The sequence below is a fragment of the Trypanosoma theileri genome (assembly GCF_002087225.1).
Source record: "Trypanosoma theileri isolate Edinburgh chromosome Unknown TM35_Tth_6_V1, whole genome shotgun sequence".
NCBI classification, from domain to species: domain Eukaryota; phylum Euglenozoa; class Kinetoplastea; order Trypanosomatida; family Trypanosomatidae; genus Trypanosoma; species Trypanosoma theileri.
In genome coordinates, this window is record NW_021639848.1 from 274,720 (window position 1) to 298,114 (window position 23,395).

The 23,395-nt window shown below is 41.2% G+C and overlaps 9 protein-coding genes across 9 annotated transcripts; all 9 read right to left on the bottom strand.

The window, feature by feature from the left end:
• Positions 1-45: 45 nt before the first annotated feature.
• TM35_000061930 (uncharacterized protein) lies at positions 46-1,410 on the bottom strand (the record flags this gene model as incomplete). The annotated part of the gene is made up of 1 exon (XM_029023230.1): positions 46-1,410. One exon carries the CDS (start codon positions 1,408-1,410, stop codon positions 46-48), a length of 1,365 nt encoding a protein of 454 aa, XP_028885254.1.
• Positions 1,411-1,724: 314 nt separating this feature from the next.
• On the bottom strand, positions 1,725-2,960 carry TM35_000061940 (DNA-damage inducible protein DDI1-like protein; the record flags this gene model as incomplete). The annotated part of the gene is made up of 1 exon (XM_029023231.1): positions 1,725-2,960. The coding sequence occupies one exon, from the start codon at positions 2,958-2,960 to the stop codon at positions 1,725-1,727; it is 1,236 nt and encodes a 411-aa protein (XP_028885255.1).
• A 359-nt stretch (positions 2,961-3,319) lies between these two features.
• TM35_000061950 (putative GTPase activating protein) lies at positions 3,320-7,453 on the bottom strand (the record flags this gene model as incomplete). The annotated part of the gene is made up of 1 exon (XM_029023232.1): positions 3,320-7,453. One exon carries the CDS (start codon positions 7,451-7,453, stop codon positions 3,320-3,322), a length of 4,134 nt encoding a protein of 1,377 aa, XP_028885256.1.
• A 489-nt stretch (positions 7,454-7,942) lies between these two features.
• Positions 7,943-9,343, bottom strand: TM35_000061960 (mitochondrial RNA editing ligase 1; the record flags this gene model as incomplete). The annotated part of the gene is made up of 1 exon (XM_029023233.1): positions 7,943-9,343. One exon carries the CDS (start codon positions 9,341-9,343, stop codon positions 7,943-7,945), a length of 1,401 nt encoding a protein of 466 aa, XP_028885257.1.
• Positions 9,344-9,815: 472 nt separating this feature from the next.
• On the bottom strand, positions 9,816-12,578 carry TM35_000061970 (uncharacterized protein; the record flags this gene model as incomplete). The annotated part of the gene is made up of 1 exon (XM_029023234.1): positions 9,816-12,578. One exon carries the CDS (start codon positions 12,576-12,578, stop codon positions 9,816-9,818), a length of 2,763 nt encoding a protein of 920 aa, XP_028885258.1.
• A 1,142-nt stretch (positions 12,579-13,720) lies between these two features.
• On the bottom strand, positions 13,721-14,668 carry TM35_000061980 (putative tricarboxylate carrier; the record flags this gene model as incomplete). Its single annotated transcript, XM_029023235.1, has 1 exon — positions 13,721-14,668. One exon carries the CDS (start codon positions 14,666-14,668, stop codon positions 13,721-13,723), a length of 948 nt encoding a protein of 315 aa, XP_028885259.1.
• A 445-nt stretch (positions 14,669-15,113) lies between these two features.
• TM35_000061990 (uncharacterized protein) lies at positions 15,114-16,796 on the bottom strand (the record flags this gene model as incomplete). The annotated part of the gene is made up of 1 exon (XM_029023236.1): positions 15,114-16,796. The coding sequence occupies one exon, from the start codon at positions 16,794-16,796 to the stop codon at positions 15,114-15,116; it is 1,683 nt and encodes a 560-aa protein (XP_028885260.1).
• A 440-nt stretch (positions 16,797-17,236) lies between these two features.
• Positions 17,237-20,764, bottom strand: TM35_000062000 (uncharacterized protein; the record flags this gene model as incomplete). The annotated part of the gene is made up of 1 exon (XM_029023237.1): positions 17,237-20,764. One exon carries the CDS (start codon positions 20,762-20,764, stop codon positions 17,237-17,239), a length of 3,528 nt encoding a protein of 1,175 aa, XP_028885261.1.
• Positions 20,765-21,246: 482 nt separating this feature from the next.
• On the bottom strand, positions 21,247-22,650 carry TM35_000062010 (uncharacterized protein; the record flags this gene model as incomplete). Its single annotated transcript, XM_029023238.1, has 1 exon — positions 21,247-22,650. The coding sequence occupies one exon, from the start codon at positions 22,648-22,650 to the stop codon at positions 21,247-21,249; it is 1,404 nt and encodes a 467-aa protein (XP_028885262.1).
• Between the last annotated feature and the right edge of the window lie 745 nt (positions 22,651-23,395).

Below are 23,395 nucleotides of genomic sequence, written 5' to 3' on the forward strand. Positions count from 1 at the left end.
TTCATTCCCTCTTTCTTCTACTTTGTTTTTTTCGCCTGGCGGTTTCTAACTTCGTCCAAGATCGTCATCAGGTACAACTGAAGCAGATCGCGTCCACCCACTTGGGCTTCTGCTTGTTTTTGGTTTTGTTTTGTTTCTCTGCGTAAATGTCATCAATCGACGTTTGTATATGGCGCTGTTGCGTAGTGAAAGAATCATAGGACTTGGGGCACGGAATCCCCCCGCAGTTGCTGGTAACGTTCCGTCTTCATCTGCTCCACCGCTTCCTGCTGCTGCTGCTAACCCTCCAGCTTCTTCACGCGTTCCTACGATGCTGCGGTGTCGTTCCACTTCACCCTGTGGGATGGTATATAGTGATTGCTGTATAGATACGTTGCGGCCTGGTTTGCGCCTGATATTACTGGGACTTCCGTTGATTCCTGAACTGTTAGCTGCGTTTACAGAGCTTGCATCGTGACCACTACCACACTTCTCTGGGCAAAGATACTGTCGCAGTGCTTGTAGATGTTCCTCTTCCGAGAGGGGATTGTAGCTGCTGTTGATATTATTATTGCCGCCGTTGTTGATATTCATAATGCTACTGTTAGGTGGGACAGCGGTGTGCACGGAAGCTCCTGAAATTTGTGGAAATTTATAGTTCTCTGGAAACTCGCGTGTGGCGGATCGCCGTCGTGCACCTGCGGCAATCGCCCTGTCGTAGGCGGTGGTGGTGGTGTCTGAGCGGGAGGGGCGTCTTTCGGCGGAGCCCGAGTAGTTGGAGCCGGAGCCGTCGCCCGGGGGGCGCCAGAGGGCCGTGAAGGCGGCGAAGTCGACGGCCCCCCGCCCCTCCGCGTCGCCGCCGGCATCCCGCGCCATCGCGTCCACGTCGACGGCGAGGCCAAACGCGCGGCAAACCCGGCGGAGATCCGCGAGCGCCACCGCCCCGCCGCCCCCCTCGCGGCCGCCGAGGGCCACAAACGCCCGCAGCGTGTCCTCCCGCTCCTCCGGGGAGAAGAAGCCGCCGCCACCGTCACGGGCACCACTCCTCCGGGCCCGCTCCGTCAGTTGATACTCCCGCTTGTAGAAGCGGAGATAATTGCAGAGATGTGTAACGTTCACTTTGTGCTCGTAGGTGTCGAGCAGCAGTTGTAGCTCCTCTTCAGAGGGATATAGCCCAAGTTCCGCCAACACCACACGGAGATCAAAGGTGTTGTTGATATACTCGTCATGAATATGATCAAAGAAGACGCTGCGAATACGAAGCGTCTCGTCTAGGTTCAGTTCAGGCATAGGGGCCACCTCAGCACAATGAGGGACCAAAGGAAGGCTTTGCATTTCTTTACCGCCAGCATTCGCAATGGAGAGGGAACACATCGTCGCACGAGGCAAGAAAACCGTACGGTTCCCCTTTTGGTTCGTAGAAGAACGCATCCTGTACAACCTAAAGAGAGAAAAAGAAAAAAAAAAGGAAAAAAAGGAAAAAAAAAACATATCCATATGAAATGTAAATGTAAGTGGAGACTATACAGTGGAGACGTCAAATAAATAAATAAAAAAATAAAAACCATATAAAAAAAGAGAAACACAAACACAGATATCCACATATCGAGATAAAAATCAAATTACCACTAAAAGAAGAAAAGCAGATTCCCATTCCTTCTGTCGCAAGAAAAAAAACCTATAACTAACAATTTAAGGGGAAAAAAAAGTCAGAAGATGAGAAATACCCATAATACATTTACTGTTTAATCATCCAGAAGGAGTGACATGGCTATATTTACGTCCCAGCCAGCTGCCTCCAGTAGCAAAATAGCTCTTTCCCTATCAATACCAGTGAGTGACATAAAGTTTGCCACAGCATTCTCATTTATCGCACCACCTTGTCTACTTCCACTCGTGTGAGAGGAGACACCTGTGGTACCACCCGTTGTACGAGTTGGTGCACCAGCTGTTGCAGCGACTCCTGGTGTTTGTGCTGTTCCCGCCGACGTCACCCCTGTTGACGGATAAGAAGAGGACTCAGAACTCTTATTTGCATCCCCCTTTAATTTTTGCAACTCTTCTTCATCAGGGATTTTACCCATAGGAACTTCATGATCAGGAAGAAACGGAATCGCCGTGTCGTCTATGCGCAGGCAGAACTCCTTCAAATCTATAATCATTCTGTGACGCTTCAACTGGTCAAGACCAATAATAAGATCAATATTATCATCCTCCAGCACACAAAACGAACAGGGAATAAAGAGACCACCGAGATTCACCACTGTCATGTGAATATGACCAATCGCCTGCTTTGCACCAACACCACGTAAAAGAGATTTCCACTTGGTGTTAATGAGTCGTGTAAGTCCACACTCCTCTGCTAATCGGGCACTAATAATTGACTTTTGCGCACCCGAGTCAATAAAGGCCTTCACCTTGTGTTTGTTAATTTCACAATTTACGTACAACATAGTTACTGGTATGAACAGTTCAGGGGCGTGTTCTAGAGCATTTTCCAGATTTTCATCAACGTTGCGGGCCTGAATATGATCATATATGCGTTGTTGTAGATTCGGATCATTTTCATTCATCATGGGCCACCCCCCTTGTCCTTGGGCCATCCTTGCATTAAAAAGTTGCTCAATACGTGCACGTGCCTCATCAAGCGATAAGCGTTCCTCCTGTTGCGGATGCTGTTGTGAGCGTTGTGGTTGTGGTTGCTGTTGTGGTTTTGGTGGTTGTGGTTTTGGTGGTGGTTGTTGTGATTCCTGCAGAGGTTGTCGACGCACTGTTAACTGAGTATCACTTACAATACCTTGAGCACTGAAGGTCTCATTGCTGCATAGCATCATCCCACTAGCAGTCCTGAGCTCCTGCTCATCCATTGGGATACCTAGTTCAACCTCAAGGACTGCCTTCATGTCGTCAACGAGTGAGTTTACATCAACATCTACTGTGCAGATATTGCCCTTCTCATCAATACACTGAATTTTCACCATCTCCCTCTAAATTCACAAATATTACTCTTTCAATCTTTTACAGAGTTATTGCGATAGTAGTAGTAGTAGTAGTAGAAATAAGAGAGGTAACAAGAGCAAAAAAAAAAGGAGAAAGTTCAATCATCCATCACAAAGTGAGTTCACATTACAAACACACACACACAAAGAGAGTAAATAATAATAACAATAAAAAAATAAAATAAAAAGAAATGGAAATATACAAACGCACGTGTCCATGCACAACATAAAATAAAAATATTGAATAAATAAATAAATAAACCACTGCAACACTGAAAAAGGAAACAAAAAAAAAAGTGAGAAAAGTAGCAAAAAAAAAAAGATAAAAAAGAAGCTGTTCATCAGCCTTCCTCCACTTCCACAATTAGCTGCGGTGCCTCGCGCTTAAGTTCAGCAAAACCTCCAAGGAGAATGGAGACATGAGGAGTACCAGATCGTACCAACTCTAATGCAAGTAACTCTGCTTCTGCACTCTCACGTTGTCCAGAACCTTGTGTAAATAATACAATATGAGGAGAGATTACCTGCTTCTCCAAAAAAGCAGAGGATTCACTAGTTTCATCTCCTGTATACATTGTCTTTGAAGTAGCAGACGGTGAAAAGGGTGGAAGAGCTGCCATCGCCATATTGCGCGTTTGCAAAAGCAGTTCAGTAGCCAAATTAGTAATAAAGCGTTGAGATAATACTGTGGAATCTGTATGATCATCACTTGTTGAAGGAATCATCATGGGAAAGAGTAAAGCCCCAATAACACGTTCCTCCATAGGTGCAAGCTGTTGTGGTAATGCCGTTGCTGATCTTCTCTCTGTTCGGAGATCCACAAGAAATAATCCTAAACTCATCCACATATGCTTCTGATGTCTTTCTTTAAGTTCTCCTTCCATTTGGAAAGCTTCAACAATTGTTTGAACATCTATATGAGAAACCTTGCGGCACCGCACCTTTTCACTCCACATCATTGAATAATACGGTAGACACGCAACGGCAGGTGGTATCGTTCTCAGCAGCTTTACGGCATCTGATAATACGAGTTGGACATCAATGTTCTGCATACGACTTAGTGTCAAAATACAGATGGAGAGATCATTACCGAGTAGTCGATCTCGATGTTGTAAAAGTACTGATAAACATAGTACAGTTAGGCAATGTGGATAGATATCACTGTAAACGAAGAGAAAGTCCCATAGTAAACAAACTTTCCCTACTGGCAAACTGTGTGCAAGGAGAGTAAGAAACCAACTTATCGCAAATAATTCTGGACGACAATCTACCTCGTCAAAAAGATGAAAAGCTAAAAGAGGATCACAATATCGCACTAGTACAGCAAACTGGTGTAAATGATCCTCCATGCTTCGAACTCGTAAAGAAATGGAGGATACAGCATCATGTGGAATAAAGAGTTCTGTTAATTGCTGCAATAATGCCAATACCAGTGGTTCATTGGTAAAACTAACAGAAAGAAGAATAGCGCAAACACTATCCATGCCTTGCCAATATGTGAGTCCAGGGTTCATTAAGAGCCATGCCTTTATAATACAGCGAAGACGGTCGTGTCCCGCCGCTGATGCCAACAATGGATGATATTGATGACAACGTGGAATGTCAACAGACAATTGTCTATCAGCAGATGAGGGAAGTGCGGTGTTCAAAGCATAATAAGCATTAGCTCGGGCAGTACTTGATGGTACTTGCAGTAAAGCTCCCCATACTTCTCCACGTATAGTTGCAGGAATTGGTACTTCTCTTGCTTTTCCAGCAATATGAGCATCTTGTAAGTATTGACACAACAGTGATGCTCGTCTTGTCATTGGTAGGACTAGCAGAAGATTACGAAGATCCGTTACTAATTTAAGTTGATCCACGATATTCAAATCCATAGTGCGGATGACTCGCTTCGCAATTGAGAGAAGTTCCACTTTTGCACCAGGTGTTGTTGTTGTTGGTATTGTTCTTCTCGCTGTCACCATTGAAGGTAATTGAACTCGTGTAGGAGAGAAAGAAGGTGAAGTACCTTGTAAATGTAGTTTGTTACCAACAATACTATCAAGTACACTTATGGTTACAGAAGTGGCGGGGGATGAGGCGCTAAGTGACATCACATCTTTATGCAATAGTGAGAGAAGATCTTTCATTGAAAGAAAGACTTGTGAAAAGGGAAATACATTGAGTACATTATCATTTTTATTATTTCCCTGTGGAGGTAACATATTTACACAATATGAAAAGAGGGCCCCACGTTCCCTCAATCCTCGTAAAAACTCATGCAGTATCATTACTTGTACGGTTTCATCATCATGTAATCGTAATGAAGTGTTTGTATGGTCTAAATCATGATATGGGTGTCCTGAAATATTTCCCTTTTCTCCATTTTCTGTTTTTTGTAGCTTCAATGCTCGCCGCACAAGTCGAATAAAATTTCTAAATAAAACGGCCTGTTTTGCCTCGGCATCTTTTCGACAGCCTCCATCGATAACGGCGTGACGTCCAACACTTAAACGCCATAACTGCATTTGCATTTGAAACTCCCAAAGGGAGAAACAAGAGGATGAGGATGAGGATAGTTTATATGCATCCAGTGAAAATAAACTCTCATCAAGATCATTCTTTAATGCAGAAGAAAACAGCATAGGATGGAGAGGCATTAAAGGAGATATCAACGTGTTTAGAACATCTTCTGCATAATTATTTCCCCCATTACTATTATTATTACCATTATTATTACTATTATTATAGTTATTCTTCTTATCTTCATTCAATACAAGAGCGTGTGCAGATTGAAATGCCTCCCATCGCTCTTGACGAGACCAACGAAGACCATTTTCTGCAATTTCTCTAAGAAGTGCGTTATCAGCATCGCTTTTGTATGTTTCACGAAGATAATAATACCACTCCTTTGCCAGTTTTTGTGGTAATGGTCCTTCTTCTTGATAACTAGAACTATTTTCCATCCCTTCATACATGTCTTGTCCTTCCTTTTCCTCTGACCTTACTGTAGACTTCAGCAACAAAAGTGAAAGTTCGTGAAGTGTTGCGTAGATAAAGTTTTGTGCTCCTTCAAATGGTATCTTGTGATATACCACTAGAATCTCTACAATATCCTCAAATAGTGAAGATGTTGGGGGAGTGTGATGATCAGGATGAGCACAACAACTCTTGGCGAGTGTAAAACCTGTTAACATAAACTCTACCGTTAACACAGCTATATTCCATACATCATCTGAATAAGTGTGAGCCACAAATGTCCCTTGCCAATCCCCAGTAACATCTTCGCCATGCAATCTTAAATGTTTAAACTGCTGCGGTGATAAATAAGGCACCCGACAAGCCTCCACATCTTCTGTCGTTATATCAAAAAAAGGGGCATTGTGTATCAGCTGATGATGATGATATTGTTGTTGTTGTTTCTCCGTATGATATGAAGAGTTACCTAAAAAACCCTTCGCCGCCTTACGAGGTGATGAGGGAGAGTGTGCACGAAACCCTGTTTGGCTGTTCCTCGTCGTATTAGTATTAGTAGTTGTTGTTGTGTTTGTTGTGTATATCCCATTATTTCCACGGGTTTTGCTGGTTGGTGTATCCCACACCTGCACACGCAGAGATCGTAAAAACGCTAATAAAGGAGATCGAATTGCATAATGCCTCGCTGTCGTTACACCAATACGATGGGGGAGCAATGGTCCAAATGCATAGGCATCACTCTCCTTATCATCCTCATCACTTTCATGTTCCTTCCTTCCACTATTCTTATCATCTCTACATTCTTCTTCTTTCCCTTTCGGTTTCTCAACGCCCATCAGTCGTCGACGCTGCCGCCACGCTGCCCCGAGCAGTTCCCACAACTCACTCCACAGACGCCGCACTGAAATCACTGGCGGGGATCGGCGGGCCACAACGCGGCAGTGATGAATACGACCGGCGAGTGTGAGCCGCACGTCCTCCTGCAGCAGCAGCCAATGATGATGATAACGAAGAAGATCAGTGGGAATGAGAAGACCCCGCGCCAGCAGCCGCATATCCCGCAGGATCTGATCATACCGCAAAGACTCTGAGAGGAGGAAAGGTTGTGTATCGCTATTTTCACAATGCATGAGATCAGAGAGTTGTTGTTCGAGAATAGATGAGGCCGAACTGTTTGCGTCGGTGTTTCCACCATTTTGTCGTAGTTTCATAAGATGTAGGCGAAGATGTGTTCGCTCTGTTTCAGTCTTTTCTCCATATTCCCTCGCAAGAAGAATAACATCGCGATAGTTTGCGAGGTACTCTTCTACAAACTTTGTAGATATCCGCATATTGGATGCGTACTGTCTTAGTCCATGAGGAACATTATAGGTAGAAAGAAGAATAATACTAATTCCCTCATTCAAGTTATGACCTTTCTTTAAATGTGAAGCATTGTTACTGCTTCCGTTTTCGCTTACTTCTGTATTCATAGCACCATATTTACCCTCAATGGTTTGGGCAAGCGATGGTCTCATGTTAAATGTAGAGAGTTGACTGGTGTGTGTCCTTTTACTATCACTAACAACCACTAACCAATAGCAACACCCCCAGTCCACTCTCACCTACACAGCAGAATTGCTTTAAAATTCAAATAGAGAAAGAAAGAAAAAAAGAAGTGAATAAGGGAGATGAAACGAAAGAAAAAAAAAGGTGGAAAAGGAATAAAGTTAAGTCCATCAATCATCAACAAAGAGTAAACGCAAAAAAAAAAAAAAAAATTCATAAATCCAAAAACGGAATGAAGCAATAGGAGGAATATATATATATATATATTATAAAAATAACCTCCATCATACACAGAGACACAGACAGAGACAGAGAAAAAGAGAGAGACATATAGAAAGATAATCGTCATTAAAAAAAAAAAAAAAAACGCTTCGAATAAACAAATAAACCCAAACACCATCTCCTATTAATAGGAAGAACATTGTGTGAATCACACAATGGATGTTTTTTTTTTTTTTTTACGCGTTTTCTTTTGCAGCCTCTTCCGACTCCGCCTTTGCGTCTGCCTCTGCCCGCAAAATCTCCTTCCATTTCTGTTCCACCAACTTCTTCGACTCAAAGTAGACATTCACAATGAGTGTCTTTCTAAACGTGAGACTCGTGTTCAGCACCAACTCATCCACCTCCTTGAGAAAATCCTTTAACGCATCCTTTGCCAGCATGAGGGCGACATCTGCCTGTTTCACCTCCCCTGAGAGGAGCGGCTCCCGTCCAATCTTCGAGAGGACATTACTGAGCCGCCCATCACTCACGTTGTTGAGCAGCAGATTGTTCGCCGCCGCCTCCACCTGCGGGAGCATAGACTCCGCCACCACCGTCACATCTCCCCGCACCCGCCGCAGTGCCCCCGCCCGCACCGTGTCGATAAATGTCTCCTTCAACTCCTGCTGTTTCCCCGGGTGTTTCAACTCCATGAAACTCGAACAGCGCAATTTGATGATCGTCGCCACGTTGTGTTTCTCCACCGCCGGATCACCGCGACGGACGTGGCGAATCACAACGCCCTCCGCGAGATTTCCCTCCAGCGGATAGTTGCCAAGTCCCAGCAGGGCGGGGAGGGGCGTGAAGAAGTTCTCCACATCAAAGGCCAGACAAGCATCTAAAGTACCACGCACGAGGGCCTTTGCGTACAGCAGGTTTGGCACCCTGGAGCAGAACTCCACAAACTCATCATAGCCAAGCATCACAAAATCCTCCTCCGCTCCACTCACAGAATATTTAATGTCAAACGCAAAAAAATGTAATTCAGGACTATACTGTGGAAATGGTTCACGCTGAATTTGAACACCCGCTATTGGAAATCGTTTCCCATTTGGCATTGTACACCACTTTTCACTCTTAGGAACAAGTGGATGTTTATATTTAGCCCCAAACAATTCACCATTAAGCACAACACGTCCAATGCGACTTAAACCATATTTCTGTTTTAGTAAATCACTTAGGATACGAACTTGTGCTGTAAACTCATCTATAAGAATGTGATAACCAAAGAAATTTTCATTAGGGTCCATAATCCCACTACGCTTTGCAAAACGTACAACTTCTTTATCTCCCTGATTTATTAGATAAATACCAAAATTTGTCCCATGTACCTTCTCACATGCCACCCAATCCTGTGCCCCAAGACCACTCTTATGAATGGCTTGAATACGACTTTCGCTGGGCAGATCTATTTCAATGTAAGGAGAGAAATCTGTCTGATCATTCGGCAGTGGCATGTATGTGCGTCTAGACGTCACTACAGTCACTGCCCTACCGGTGAAGTAATTGTTACTATAAGCGGCAAAAATTGCCCGTCGTCGAAGTCCAGAACAAAGAAATGGCTCTGCACCACGTGCAATCATTCGGGAAAATGTCATGTATACACAGTAGGTCCCTTTCGCTTTATTTCCTCTTTTTTTTTTTCTTTTTTTTTCTTTTCCTTCTTCTTATTGTTGGAAGGAGCGGGGAGAAAATGACAACAAAAAGAAAAAGAAAAAAAATTAATAATAATAACGAGCAGTCCAAAGAAAGAGAAAACAAAAAATAACAATAATAATAATAACAATCATGATAAGAATCCCTACAAATAAAGTGGGAAGGGGAATACATGTGAAACAGAGATATCAATGGTTACGTCAACCAAAGTAACAACACGCATTTAAAAAGAAAAAGAAAAATCATTTGAAATAACGTAAATAACGTAAATAGAAAAAAGGGGGTACAAAAGAAATGAGGAAATCAAAGAAGAATGATTCCAAGCAACCAAAGGAAACAATAATAATAATAATAATAATAATAATAATAATAATAATAATAAAACAGAAGGAAAATATCTCAACTAAGAGGAACTTAGCTCAATAATGACTTCACCTCCCAAAACTTCACACGCCCTCGAATACACAGTGAGACAAGGAAGTGACTACATCCAGCACCACCAACCGTGCATCGAACTGTTAGATCTGTGTGTAATACTACGGATGTGGCTGGTTCGTCAGCCAAAACAGTCGTCGTCAGTTTCGAACTAATACACTGACTGCTATCATCTTGAATGATACAATCATAGAAACATTCTTGGATAAATGAACTGCTTTCGAACTGTGTTGGTAAAAAATGATCTTTCGATTTTTGCTCTACAACACTATGATAAATAGGCCAAAAAGAACTTTGACCATCATAAGATGTCGCAATTAACAAACGAGCATCTGAAATGGGTAGTAAAGATAAATCTCCTACCCATGAGCGATGAAAACGACGACGCTCAAGAAATACCAAACTCTCACCTGTACGTTGGTAACTATTGTTCCTTAAGAGTCTACTACTATTCATTGGACCAGGTGGCCCTGTTTCCTCAGGGAATGAAAACGTATTTGTAAACTTACCTTTTGAACCTCCATTCATTTGTAGAAACTGATAAACCATCATGCTATCATCTTCAGTCGTGACAACAATGAGATCTGGATATAATGTGAATTCAGCAGAACTTGGCACCCACTGAATTGCCAAGAAATCACCAGGTGTATTATTCGCAAGTGCAACAGTTCGACACAACTCCACCTCCAAATTGGAGGCCTTAACAAGACGTAACATCCCACCATCACAGTTAATAGCAACTACAGCGCTATCCTCACTAAGAATAAGTGTGGTAGATGAAATAAATTCAATATGTGTAAAAGAAACATTACTCTCCTTAAATTTTCCTGTTTCTTCTTCTTCTTCCACCTCATCCTTTTGTTGTTGTTTTTGTTTTTGTGTTTTGTGAGGTGAGGAAAATGTGGTATCCCGTGTTCTCCGTTCTGAAGACCATAGACGTAAAAAAAAGTGAGGCGTCTGCACTGCAATTCCTCGAATAGGTCGTTCTCCAAATGAAGTGGTATGTCCACTCAGCCACGCCCCACCAAGTGTAATGCTAACAAGAAGAACATGTCCATTATCAAAGCCGGCCGCAAATACAGATGGCGGAATTCCATCAGGAGTAACAGAAGGAACTGCGAAAGTATTCTCATTTCTCACCTTTGATGAACAGGCTCGATCAATCACCACCGCAAGGTGCTTTTCAATACCACATTCAACCTCTACAATACAAGTTACTGGCCTACTAACTAATTGTTTTTTTGGTGTGGTTGAATTTTCCGAATTACTGTAACAAAAAATACCACCTGAGTAGTTAAGGCGTTGCACAATTTTTTCTTCAAAAACACTAAAAAGAAATAAATCCCCACTTTGATTTCCAAAAAGTAAATACGGTTCTACCGCTACATGGAGTGCAGCAACATTTACTACATTACTACTACTACCACCATTAGTTCCTCCTTCCATCTGAACATCCTCAAAGTTCATTACTACACCTTTTGCTAAATTCGGAAGATTACTGGACACTGATGACTTACGTACTGTCCAACTCTTTTTCGCCGGTTTCACTTCCGCTCCATGGAGAACTTGAGGAGATCCTCCTTCTTGATATCCAGGTGCAACGTAACCTTTCCCAACAATCGTGCTAAGAAAAAAAAGAGAGTGAGCAGTAATCTTCCGTGTCGGTATTGTAGCAACGAGTGACTGTAATGGAGTTGTAGACAAAATCTTTCCTTCCTGATGTCTTACTCCATACATTGTGAGATGATTAAAGCTATTAGCGCTGATCAGTGTAGTCTGAACGGGTATATCTTTATTAATTTCTTCCCCAGATGGAATCCCTCTCTCTAGTGGAGGATTGACTGCCTCTGAAGAATTACCACCATTTTCCTCATTATTATTATTATTATTATTATTATTATTATTATTATTATTATTATTATTATTATTATCGTTACCAATAGCATTCTCGTCGTTTTCACCAGTATCGTTGTCTTGGGCCGCATTACCATCTGTTTGTGGGACATTTGGTTGAAAACCCAAAACGATCTCATTAAGACGTGGAGAGGTTTTCACATCGCAAAGACCGTCTGGACACTTAGCCAAACGCTGGGGAGTAGAATTTGGGGCCAGTCGTGGGAGAACTATTCCACAAGAAGAGGAAGAATTGGGACTATTAAGTGTTGGGCCTGTCGCCGTTGTGGTGGGCAATTTCTCTGCCAGACGACTGTTCAGCAGATGCGAACCTCGTCTCCAGACAACACGTACTAATGGCTCCTCTGCTGCCGGGCTATCAGAGGATTTGGAGGGTGTGTGAACTCCATTCATCTCCCCAGCAGACTCACGTGGAATGTCAGAGAGAACGATCATCTCATCTGGTGGAAATGTGATACTATTAAGCGAGGGATTACGCAGTTCTACAAATGCCCCGTAAATAACACTACCTGAATTCCCTGCAGAGATGGAAGTTGGGTAACCCGAATGGGCATAGGCACAGGTAATTAAATTTACAAGGGACTCTTTAGTAGTAAACTCCACTGCAGTAGATGCTGCAGGAGTGGTGTTAAATGATGTTAATGAGGGTGGACCAAAGCTCTTCTCAACTAAAGTAGAGTTTGATAATGTTTTCGTAGTAATAGTAGTATTAGCAGCAGCAATAGAAACAGTAGAACCTATTTTGGCTGCAGCTTCAGGACCTTTCAAATATACCTTAAAATGGTCTGTTCCCACAGGTGCCTGTTGACTATTGTCGCTCTGACTCATGTATGAGTGACGGTACGTAATACTCAGAGAAAAACAAAATAATGTCTTCTTTTTGATAACTTTAGGTAAACCAAGTTCTTTATTTCTTTAATACTTTTTCTTTTCTTTTTTTTAAGGGACCTAGGGATAAGAAGAAATAGCACCAGGAATAACAATTAATCCAAGAAGAAAAAAAAAAAACAAAGGAGAGTACGAAAAACAAACAAAGAGAAAAGAAAAATAATATATATAATGATAAAGAAAAATATTTTCTTTTTCTTTTCCGTTCCCGTTACAAAAAAATAGACGAGAAGAGGGATTAAAGAATAATGGATCAATTTGACGAACTTACTTTTTTTTTCTTTTTCTTTTCAAATACGAAAACAAGTAAAGGGGGAAAAAAAAATTTTTTTTTTCAGAATGCTAAATCCATACGTTAACATCGTTTTTTTTTTTTTCTTTTTGTGGTTCCACGCTCCCTACGAGACATGTACTATCTGGAAGAGAGAAATTATGTCTTCTTGAGTCCCCACCTCCAGCGAGGTACAAAGGCATAATTCCAAATAATAATAATAATAATAATAATAATAATAATAATAATAATAATAAATAAATAAATAGATATAAATATGTCTCTATAGAGATATATTTATATTTATTCATTTATTGAAGAACAACAAAAAAAAAAATGGTGGAGAAAATAAACTCAAAAAAAAAAGAGCGACACAAGCATACACAATACTTTTCTGCCAAGTAAAAATGAAAAAGAGTTCCTCCCCGAAAAAAAAAAAAAAAAACATCCATTCTATTTACCGTTTTTTTTCGCTTTTTGCATGCATGTGTGTGTGTGTAGTATTTCCGTTTTCTTTTGCTCTTTTTTTTCCTTTATTTGCCCCTTTTTCTTAAAAAGATAAAAGATGGTTTAAAAATAAAACAGAAGCATACTCTGCATACCATTATCACACCTTCTGTTGGCTTTGTATATAGGTATTCTACTGTTTATACATAGACCAACACATATTTAAAAGTATACACACATGTTTACATGATTAATATATACCTTTTTCAATATGTTCTATATGTATGTGTTTATAAAGGTATGTATGTATGTATGTATGTATGTATATATGTATATGCGTTCTTATGTATTCGCCTTCTCTACACTACAGACCCTTGTAGTATGTGAACATCTCCACTGGAGATCCATCCTTGCGCTTCAGTCCATGGAACTCCGGCTCCAACCTCGTTGCGGGAATGTGCACTGTTGTGCTGAAAGCACCCAATGCGAATGGCACGCCAATGCCGAGACCGGCAATCTGCAGTGCCGTCTCTGTGAGAATTGGATATCCACGCGCGAAGGCCACCCGTGCGGTGAGTGGTGCCATCAGAAGTGTTGGCAGCACCATGGAGGGAATATTCCACACCACCCGAGTGACGGAGCACTTCAGCAGACTGTTGAATCCCGCCGCCTTGCTGTATCCCCGCACCTCGCCGTCCTCATCCACAACCTTCAGTCCAGAGCCGGACGACATCCACTCATTCTTGCGCATCAACGCGAGATTCGCAATGGAGGCCGCAGAGACGGCGAGAAACGGAAGTGAGGCGCGAATGATGGTGGCCTGCAGAGTACCGCCCCGCACACGCTTGAGCATCATGGTAGCCCCTAATGCACCAGAGACGGAGATACCAACGGCCGCAGTGTAGGCCTTCACCAACTCACCCATTGGCTGTTTGTCGGAGGAGCGGTTGGCGTAGTTCACCGCACTGTTGTAACTTTGATTAAACCACTGAATAAAGATGGTGCGGGGGACGCTGTTAATAGTTCCAGGGGTCATCATGAAAGGAACGATGAAACTGTTCATGGGGAGAAACGCACACATACGGAAGAGAGGGAAGAGCACTTCACCAGAGGTGGGGTGAATACAGTTCTCAACAGCCATGCGGGCCTTCCATAGTTCCTTGTCACTCGCAGACACCTTCTCACCAGCGGCAACGCGGTCAAGGAGAAGTCGCGACTTCATCAGTGAGCGCTCCGTCTCAAGGCAGAGAAGAGGATTGATGGAAGAGAGAAAGTAGAGCGAGCGGCCCAAGTATGTATCCATATCATACATTGGCTTGGTAAGAGAAAACGGCGGGTAGGAAAACATCTTTTATATACTGTAGATTGTATTCTGGGGGGTTCTTAAATGACTTTTTGTTTAGTCTTTTTTTCGCTTTTCTTACTTCTTAGAGTTCTAATGTGGTTTCTATATTTTAATATTTAAAAATAATAATAAAAAAAAAAAAAAAAATAAAGGAAATGAAGCGTAAAGGAAAAGAAAAAAAAAACATACATATGCCTATATAGCTTATAGAGAAATAATAAGCATACTGGGAGCATCAACAATGTCTCTGTTGAATACAGGCATGTACACCGGCTTCTCTTTGGGTTTAGGGATAGAAGAAGAAGAATAAGTAGTAAATAATAAGAGGATCTGACCAACATCAGATATTCCTCACTGAAACCATTATCTTTCTGCTGCTATATTAGCTGCAGGAGAGTGTCTCCTTCACTCTCTACCCACCCACTCCCATACCGGAGGTAAGAGAAGCACGCCATACATGTGTGAGATCTCTCCAAGGTCCCTCTGTTGGCATAGATTGCATAAACCGCTCCGCATCCCGCACATTATCCACAAAATTCATGTATACATGCTCACCTGTCTCTTGCTCACCACTACCACTATTACTATTACCAGCAGGTACGGTGTTGTTTTTCTGTTGTAGTGCCCGTTTACGACTCTTTGCGGAAACAAATGAAAAAGTTGCAGCGTCCTGCAGTGGAGATGTCATGAGACGCACGGCAACCGTCTCCGGCGACTCCCACTGCATCTTTTCTAATATCCACCGCTCCACGTGGCGGACCGCAACCTCACCGCCTGTTAACACCACCAACGCATCACAATTACACACCCAAAGAATGAAACCACGCAGTAAACCATCATTGGCAAAGTTTCGTAGTTTGCCTAAATGTGCAGGAGTATAAATAGGGAAAATACGGTACGCACGAAATACAGGATTCTCTTCTGCATGACGATGTAAATTACGTTTGCGTTTTTCAATTTGATGAGGAATAGCTGCAACATGTCGTTCATGATTTCGTCGTTGATGTTCAAGAAATCGTTCTTGATATTGTGAAAAGACTTTATTTTCAGTACTCAAAGGATTAAGTACACTCTCGCTAAAAAGATTATATCGGAGATTACTGTTGGAGAGACGATCCTTCACAGTGACACTCTTCGAGGTAAGTGTATCACCATTCGTTACTTCTTCCTGTCCTTGTTGTTGTTGTTGTTTTTGATGAGCAAGTCTTTTAGCTCGATCACGCTCTTCCTTCGCTTTACGCAGACGTTCTCGTCGTTCAGCACGCAACTCCTCTCGTGTCTTCATTACTTTTATCACTATTGGCTTTTCCTCATCTTTATGCATATAGTGTTGGGAGTAGTGTGTCTCAGGCAACACCGGGTGATAGACACGATCCATCCCACTGCCCGCAATGTTAGCCACACCGTATCGTGGTATGGATAATGCCCAAAGATCCCACGGCTCCACATCCGGAACACCAGAGGCAAAGAATTGATCTAATAAAGAATATGTAATCGGCGGCACTACTTCCTTCTTGTCGGCATCATCTCTGAGAGTCGTCGTTGCACCACTGTGCAAGAGAGCCTGCAATTGATGTTCATATGTCTCACGTCTACTCTGGTACGATTCTGTTTCTTTTCGTACCGCCTCTTCACGCCAGAGAGCATCTATTAAAGCCTTACTAGTATTACCACTATTATTATCATTATTATTATTATCATTATTAGTAGCAGTATTAGTACTATTACTAATGTTGTTGTTAGTATTCTTAATAGAAGCGTTCGTTACACTAGCAGTAGATGAGAGTTTCATATTCTCACTAGACGCTCCTGTTCCTGTTCCTACTGCTGGAGTCATTGTAGTTATTGCGGCCCCACCAAATCCCAAACGCCGGCGTGGCAATGCACGATGTGTATATGCCTTTAATCGTGGATCTTGTGCCTGTTGGGCGGGTGGTGCCTGTTGTTGTTGTTGCTGCAGTCCAGTCTCACTCTGCAGTAATGTGAGTGGAGCTGCTGGCCGTGTGGATGTTGTGGACTTTGCCACGGCTGAGAAGTCAATGGACTCGTCATTATCAATACTAATGGGGTGGCGCGGGGTTCTCGTGGGCGGCATTTCCAGCAGGAGAGATTACAATATACACACACTCTCTTATTCTCTTTCTTTCTTTCTTTTCTTTTCTTTTCTTTTGTGATTGTCTATTATCTCCTTTCTGTGTTAGATACTTGTTTCAATCAGCCCGGCCGTCTGTGCTTACAGATGGGTGAAGAATATTAAGCGGAAAGAAGAGTAGAAAGAGAAAAGAAGAAAAGGAGGAGAAACAGGGTGTATACATCCAAACCACAGATATTAACAGAAAAAAAGAAAAAAATTACAGATACAAATAGATGAACACATAAAGAGAATGAGAAATCTATGAGGGAACTCCAGAAATATACACACTCTCTCTCTTTCTATCATACTTTCATATGCATTGCGGTTACAATGCCATGATCAAACTCCATGAAAATTCATGGCATTCACTTTACGATATTATCATCATCAATTCGACACCTTTACACGACTTCTGCATTCACTCCCGTATCAGTTGACGTAGATGAGGAGGGCGCCAGCATCTCATCAATCATACAATACCACTCCTCAAGTGTAAGTGGATTCACATCTCTATGGGCATGAAATGGAAAAGATGTAAAGATACCCTCACGGTGATGGATTACAGTGTTGTTGTTGTTATTATCATTATTATTATTATTATTATCACGAGACTCACTTGGCGCACCCATTGGAGAAGTATTAATATTAGTAGTAATATTATGAGCATTAGTAAGAGTAATGTTAATATGGGGAATAGCAGAAGAAAGTGATTCTTGCCTTGTCACCTCCTCCGTTACCGATTTCTCTTTTTCCTTTTCTTGTTTTCTTTCTTTGCATTGTTGTTTTTGTTGTTCTTGTTGTTGTTGTTGTTCCTTTACTAATCGAACCAGATGTTCCATTGCCTCCGTTGTGAGTCCAACTTCATTCTTCATTAGATGAAAACTCCCCTTTGGAAGTCCCAGCGACAAACAAAGACGTTCAACACTTTTACAATTTAATGAACTCTGTTGTATCCCTTTAGCAGTGGAAGAAAAATAAGCCGCAAGTTCACTGTACTGTGCATAGAAAACTGAAAAGGGCAATATTACAGAAAATCTCTCATCTTGAGTTGTTTGTGGAAGTAAATAAGATGCGAGGGATACATCTATTGCCGTACGCATCTGTGTTACTTCTGCTTGTGTGGGATGTTGAGGATCTAATGGTGCTGCAATGAGATGTAAACCGAGAGTTACATTTGTTGATAATAATGATGATATTCTTGTTGTTGTTGTTGTTGTTGTTGTTGTTATTAATTGTGATGATGGATTTCCTTTTTCTTCTCCTTCTTCTTGTAGTGCCAGACGTGCTCGTCGTAATAACTGTCTATATTCTCGCAAGAAGAGAAATAAGTAATCCGCCTCTATTTTTGTCCATGGTGGGTCTCCAGCCAGTAGACCTTTATCCAACAATAACTGTGGGTCTAAACATTCCTGTAGGAATTGATAATTCCTCTTCTTCCTCTTATTATTATTATTATTATTATTATTATTATTATTATTATTATTATTATTATTATTATTATTATTACGCCAGCCTTCTTTGCTGTTCACACTACAAGGCAAAGAAGGAAAGAAATGCCACGATGATAATGTATATCGCACTTCTGCACGAGCGTGACGCAATAATAATAATAATAACACCATCGGTGATGATAATGATGTTGATAATGAAGAGAGATGTACTTGTTTACCACTTAATGTTCCTAATCGTAGAAAGGAATCATCATTGTGCTGCCCAGTTGTTGAGATGGATGATGATATATTAGTTACAACATCCTGCAAGTGTGAGAAGGCACGTCTTCGCCAGAGTGTAGGTGATTCATCTAAATAACGAACAGCACCCGCAATGATAAGATCACTAAACCACGTAGACTCTTCCACCTTGTCTGTTAATATACTGTCATCCTCTATATTCTCATAATTATTATTATTATTATTATTATTATTATTATTATTATTATTATTATTATTATCATCCCCACTAGTCCACAAAGGAATATCAAAGAGAGTCTGTTTTTCATCACTCGGTTTCATAGTCTTCTTGTACACATGTCCAATCCTGCTACCACTACTACTCCTGTTCTTCTCACCGCCTATTGTTTTCTTACTGTTTGTGGAGTTGGAGTCGGTATTAAGAAAGCTCCTCGCTGCCGTACACAATAGTAATTCATCACTCTTGACATTTGTTGCGTACCGTAATTGCTGTTCAATAATCATATCACTCATTAAATTCACAGGAGCATAAGAGAGAGGAAGAGAAGACAACGACGACGACGTTGAAGCTCCAGTCTGCAGTACACGACCCACTACTATTGTGAGTCTTGACAACTTTCCGCTGTTGTTGCTATTCCTGTCATTATTATTATTATTATTATTATTATTATTATTATTATTATTATTATTATTATTATTATTTTCTTGTTCTTTCTTTGGAGTTATCTGGGCTGATAAACGACGCATCTCTGCGTTAACAGTGAGTCGAATCCATTCAGAGAGAAATCGATACAACTCATCCACAACACCGCAGAGACGCCGTACTGCCATGGGGTTATTTGTATCTTTTCCACTATTTCTCCCTCTTGTCTTCGCTGCAGTGGTGTTAATAAACTCCACACATGTTGGCTGTTCACGCAGAAAGAGAGCCACAGAGTCGTCCATCACATGAAGAGAAAGATAATCATCTAAATTCCAAAATGTATCGTCACTATTACTGTTATTATTATCATTATTATCACTATCATCATCATCATCTCCCACATTACTGTCATCACTTGCTGGAAATGTCTCTTCTCTTTTATCTTCCCTCATCATGTGTCCGCCGCGATCAGCGAGAATGCCCAGCAGTAATCGCAATCCCTCACCATCACGATTCCTATTGCGTGGCAAAACACCAATATCAATATCATCCATATCATTATTGATATTATTGATATTGTGGTGGTGGTAACTGTCTGTAATGAGTTCCACCTCGAGGGCAATTAATAACGCACAGAGTGTGCGGGTAAAGACCACAACTTCTGCTCTTGACATTAAAGCAGACAAATATCTCTCCAGCCACTCCCATTCTTCCATTCTCGTAGAGGAATTGTATTCACCCAATCGTTCACTACTGATGTATTGATGGATCCACGCAGCGAGCCGACGACTTCCACACAAATCCCGAATTGTACATTCCGGTGCACATGCCATCGCGACAAGCACTCGATGTTCCCTCCAAGGGCGAAGGAGTAATGGAGAAGTATACATAACATCCGCTAAAACCTCCAACGCACTTCTTTTTTCTTTTTCTTTTTCTTGTTGTTGATAATGATAATAATAATATTTTTGGGGATGTAAGTTATGATGGTTTACATTTGCGGATACGGTAAAGCCCATGGAAGGATGAGACCAATACAACATAAACTCCAGTGCCTCCTTCAGATAACATGTAAGCGAGATCACACCTCGTGGCCTTCCATGTTGACGTAGAAAGATATGTATTAATTCTACAACCAGAGGCACCGTAGAAGGAAACGGCACAGTAGCAGTAATAAGAATACGTGCTCTTTGTAAACGTTTTCTTTTTCTATTGTTATTTGGATTTAAGGCTATCTTATTTTCACTTTTCTCCGCTGATTGACATAGCAAATGGTCAAACAACTCCTGTGCTAAGGATGTTAAAGTAAGTGATTCTACTTCAGTAATGTTTGTCTCTAACGGAAATGACTTGATTGAACCCTGTTCCTCCCCTCTTCTAATCATTCCTCTCTTTGATGCTGCGCCTCTTTTCATTACAACCCCTTCTGCGTGCTGTGGACTACTTCTATTAATAGTACTAGTATTAGTATTAAGATTGTCTCTTATTGGAATGGCGGCCACTGCGTACATTGGATGAATAAACACGAGTGGCTGCGGGAGTCGCCGAAGGGCTTCAACGATGGGGGAACTCACATCATGAGCCGCAGAGGCCATTGAGACCACACACACACACACAGTCCCTTTAGAGACGAGAGAACCGAGAGAGTGAGAAATAAAGAAAAAGAAAAAGAAAAGAAAAAAAAAAGGAAAAAAGTATATAAAATCATCACGTGAAGAGAAAGCTTAAGCTATCATTATTGGTCTATGAAGTGAGGGAGGAAATTTATTTGTTTTGATGGGGGAAAAGAAATGTTTCTGCCTCCTTTTGTTTGGTTTCTTTTTCTGTCACTTGTGAGTGGACATGTTTGTTTGGATAAGAATATCTCTCCAACTCAAGTTTAAACGTATTAAAACACCACACCGCACATCTTTCCATTTTTTTTTTCCATTTGTTGTCGTTCTTCTTTTTCTTTTCTTTTTTTCTTTTTTTTTTTCTTTACTTCTTCTATTTCGATTCTTTTCTTTTTTTTTTTTTCTTCCACGCCACATGTCTTCCTCTCTTCTTTTTTCCCGTTAAGCCTCACATACATATATTCTCACTTGGAGGGGCAATGACGAGACAAGTGGAGATCTGAGCCGCAGTACTTACATTGATCCTTTGAGGTTCGAACTATAGTCTTTCGCTGCTCCACTTTTGGTGTAGTTGTGGGCATCTCCTCATGTAATGTCGGCGGTTTCTTTCTTCTCTCACTCGTCTCATCCACAATAGTAGTAGTATTAGCATTAGTAACTGCAGTAGTAGTAGTAGTAGTAGAAATAGTGGTATGAACGGTCGGGGTTGATAATTCCTGTGAGTTCCCTATAGTCTCACTTGCAGGATGAGAGCCGGTGCAGTGCCGCGTGAAATGCGCCGATGACCCGCACTTTTGACAGCAATCTGCAGGGAAAGTCCCTTTCACGGCTGGTTTGTGTGTTGGAATAGTGTGAGATTCATTATTCTCTGTTGTTGTTGTTGTTGTTGTTGTTGTTACTATTGTTGTTTCTCCTGTGCAGTGTCGTGTGAAGTGTGCTGTTGAGCCACAGCGTCGGCATGCCTCTTGTGAAGCGGCGCCGCCCATTTTTCCGCTTCTTTCTTTCTTCATTTCTTTATTCTTGTTATTATGATGATTATGATAACTATTATCTCTGTTGGCGGTATCTGCAAGAGGAGAGTTTCCGTCTGCCGCCTCAAAGGTGCGTGGTCGCTTTGATGGAAATTGTCTATTTGTGGATCCTGTCATTATCCCTTCTCCTTCTTCCTGTTCTGTATTATTATTATTATTATTATTATTATTATTATTATTATTATTTTGATTTGGATGTTGATGGTGTTGTTTTCCTCCCGTGTTTGGTTGGTCCTTTGCACGGCGTTGTGGTACGTGTCCGCCTGAACGGTAGAGTTCCTCAATTTCAATGGGACTAGGCGTTATCTGCAGACGCGTGCCGCGGAAGTGTAATCGCCCAATGTACGCCAAACAATTCCCACTATCCACATCCACACTATTGTTATTATCATCATTATTATTATTATTATTATTATCATTATTCTTACTGTTGTTCTTATGGTTCTTCGTCTTCTTCGCAGCCATTGCCGCATTATGGGCCTCAAACAACTCCCCGAGTGTGCGGTCCTCCTCCGTGAGCCACATACTCCCCAGTCCTTCACTATGACTGTTACTACCACTATCCCCATTATTATTATTATTATTACTATTATTATTATTATTATTATTATTATTATTATTATTATTGCTATCTTGTGTAGAATCATTAACGGCGCTAATCGCACGGCGCACAGCCTCGGCGTGGGTCACGTTGCACATCTCCACAAGGGCGAAGCGGCGGGCGGCAAATCCCGCAAAAACACTACGCGTCACAACACCGTGGCCGAAGAGAAGCGTGAGAAACGACTCATCGGCGACGCTGGGGAGCGGGTAGACGAGAAAACAACGGCCCGACATCTACAGCGAGATCAGAGAAAAATGAAAGAAAAGAGAGAAGAGAGAATATATATATATTTTTTTTTCAGTCATAACAACAATAAACAGCAATAATTACTGTAGAAATATAGATGCTGAAATGTGTGTGTGTGTGTGAAAGCCTGTCCACAGAACATAAATCAAACTACCATACACAGAGAGATATTCCATCCATTTCAAGGAAAAAATGGGAAAATTGGAAGCCAGAAAAAAAAAAAAGAAAAATGAAAGAAACAGTCAGCAAGTCTATCACCCCATACAAAGACAGATACATACACTGATATTATATATATGTATATATGTATATATGTATACATGTATATAATATTATATATATATATATATTTGTGTAAACAAAGAAAAAGGAAATATATGTACTGCTGTGTTTGAGTAAAGAAAAAGTCCAGCAGTAAAAACTTGCAGCAAACACAAGAAGAGTAAAGAAGAAAAAGAAAAAGAAAAAAGGTGGAAAACCCCTGAAATCTGTGAATGTGCGGTGAAGACATCGCTACTGTTTCCATCCACCGATATATATACATTTACAATTATATGTATGTTTTCTTTCCATTGTTTCCATATCCCTTTTGGGGAAATACTATAAATATACTTTTCTTCATAGATACATGACACACCACTTTTGTCTCTCCCATTTACATCCACAAATAAGCAAACACACAAATAGGCAAACAAAGCAAACCGTGTCATACGTACATTATCATACATTTCC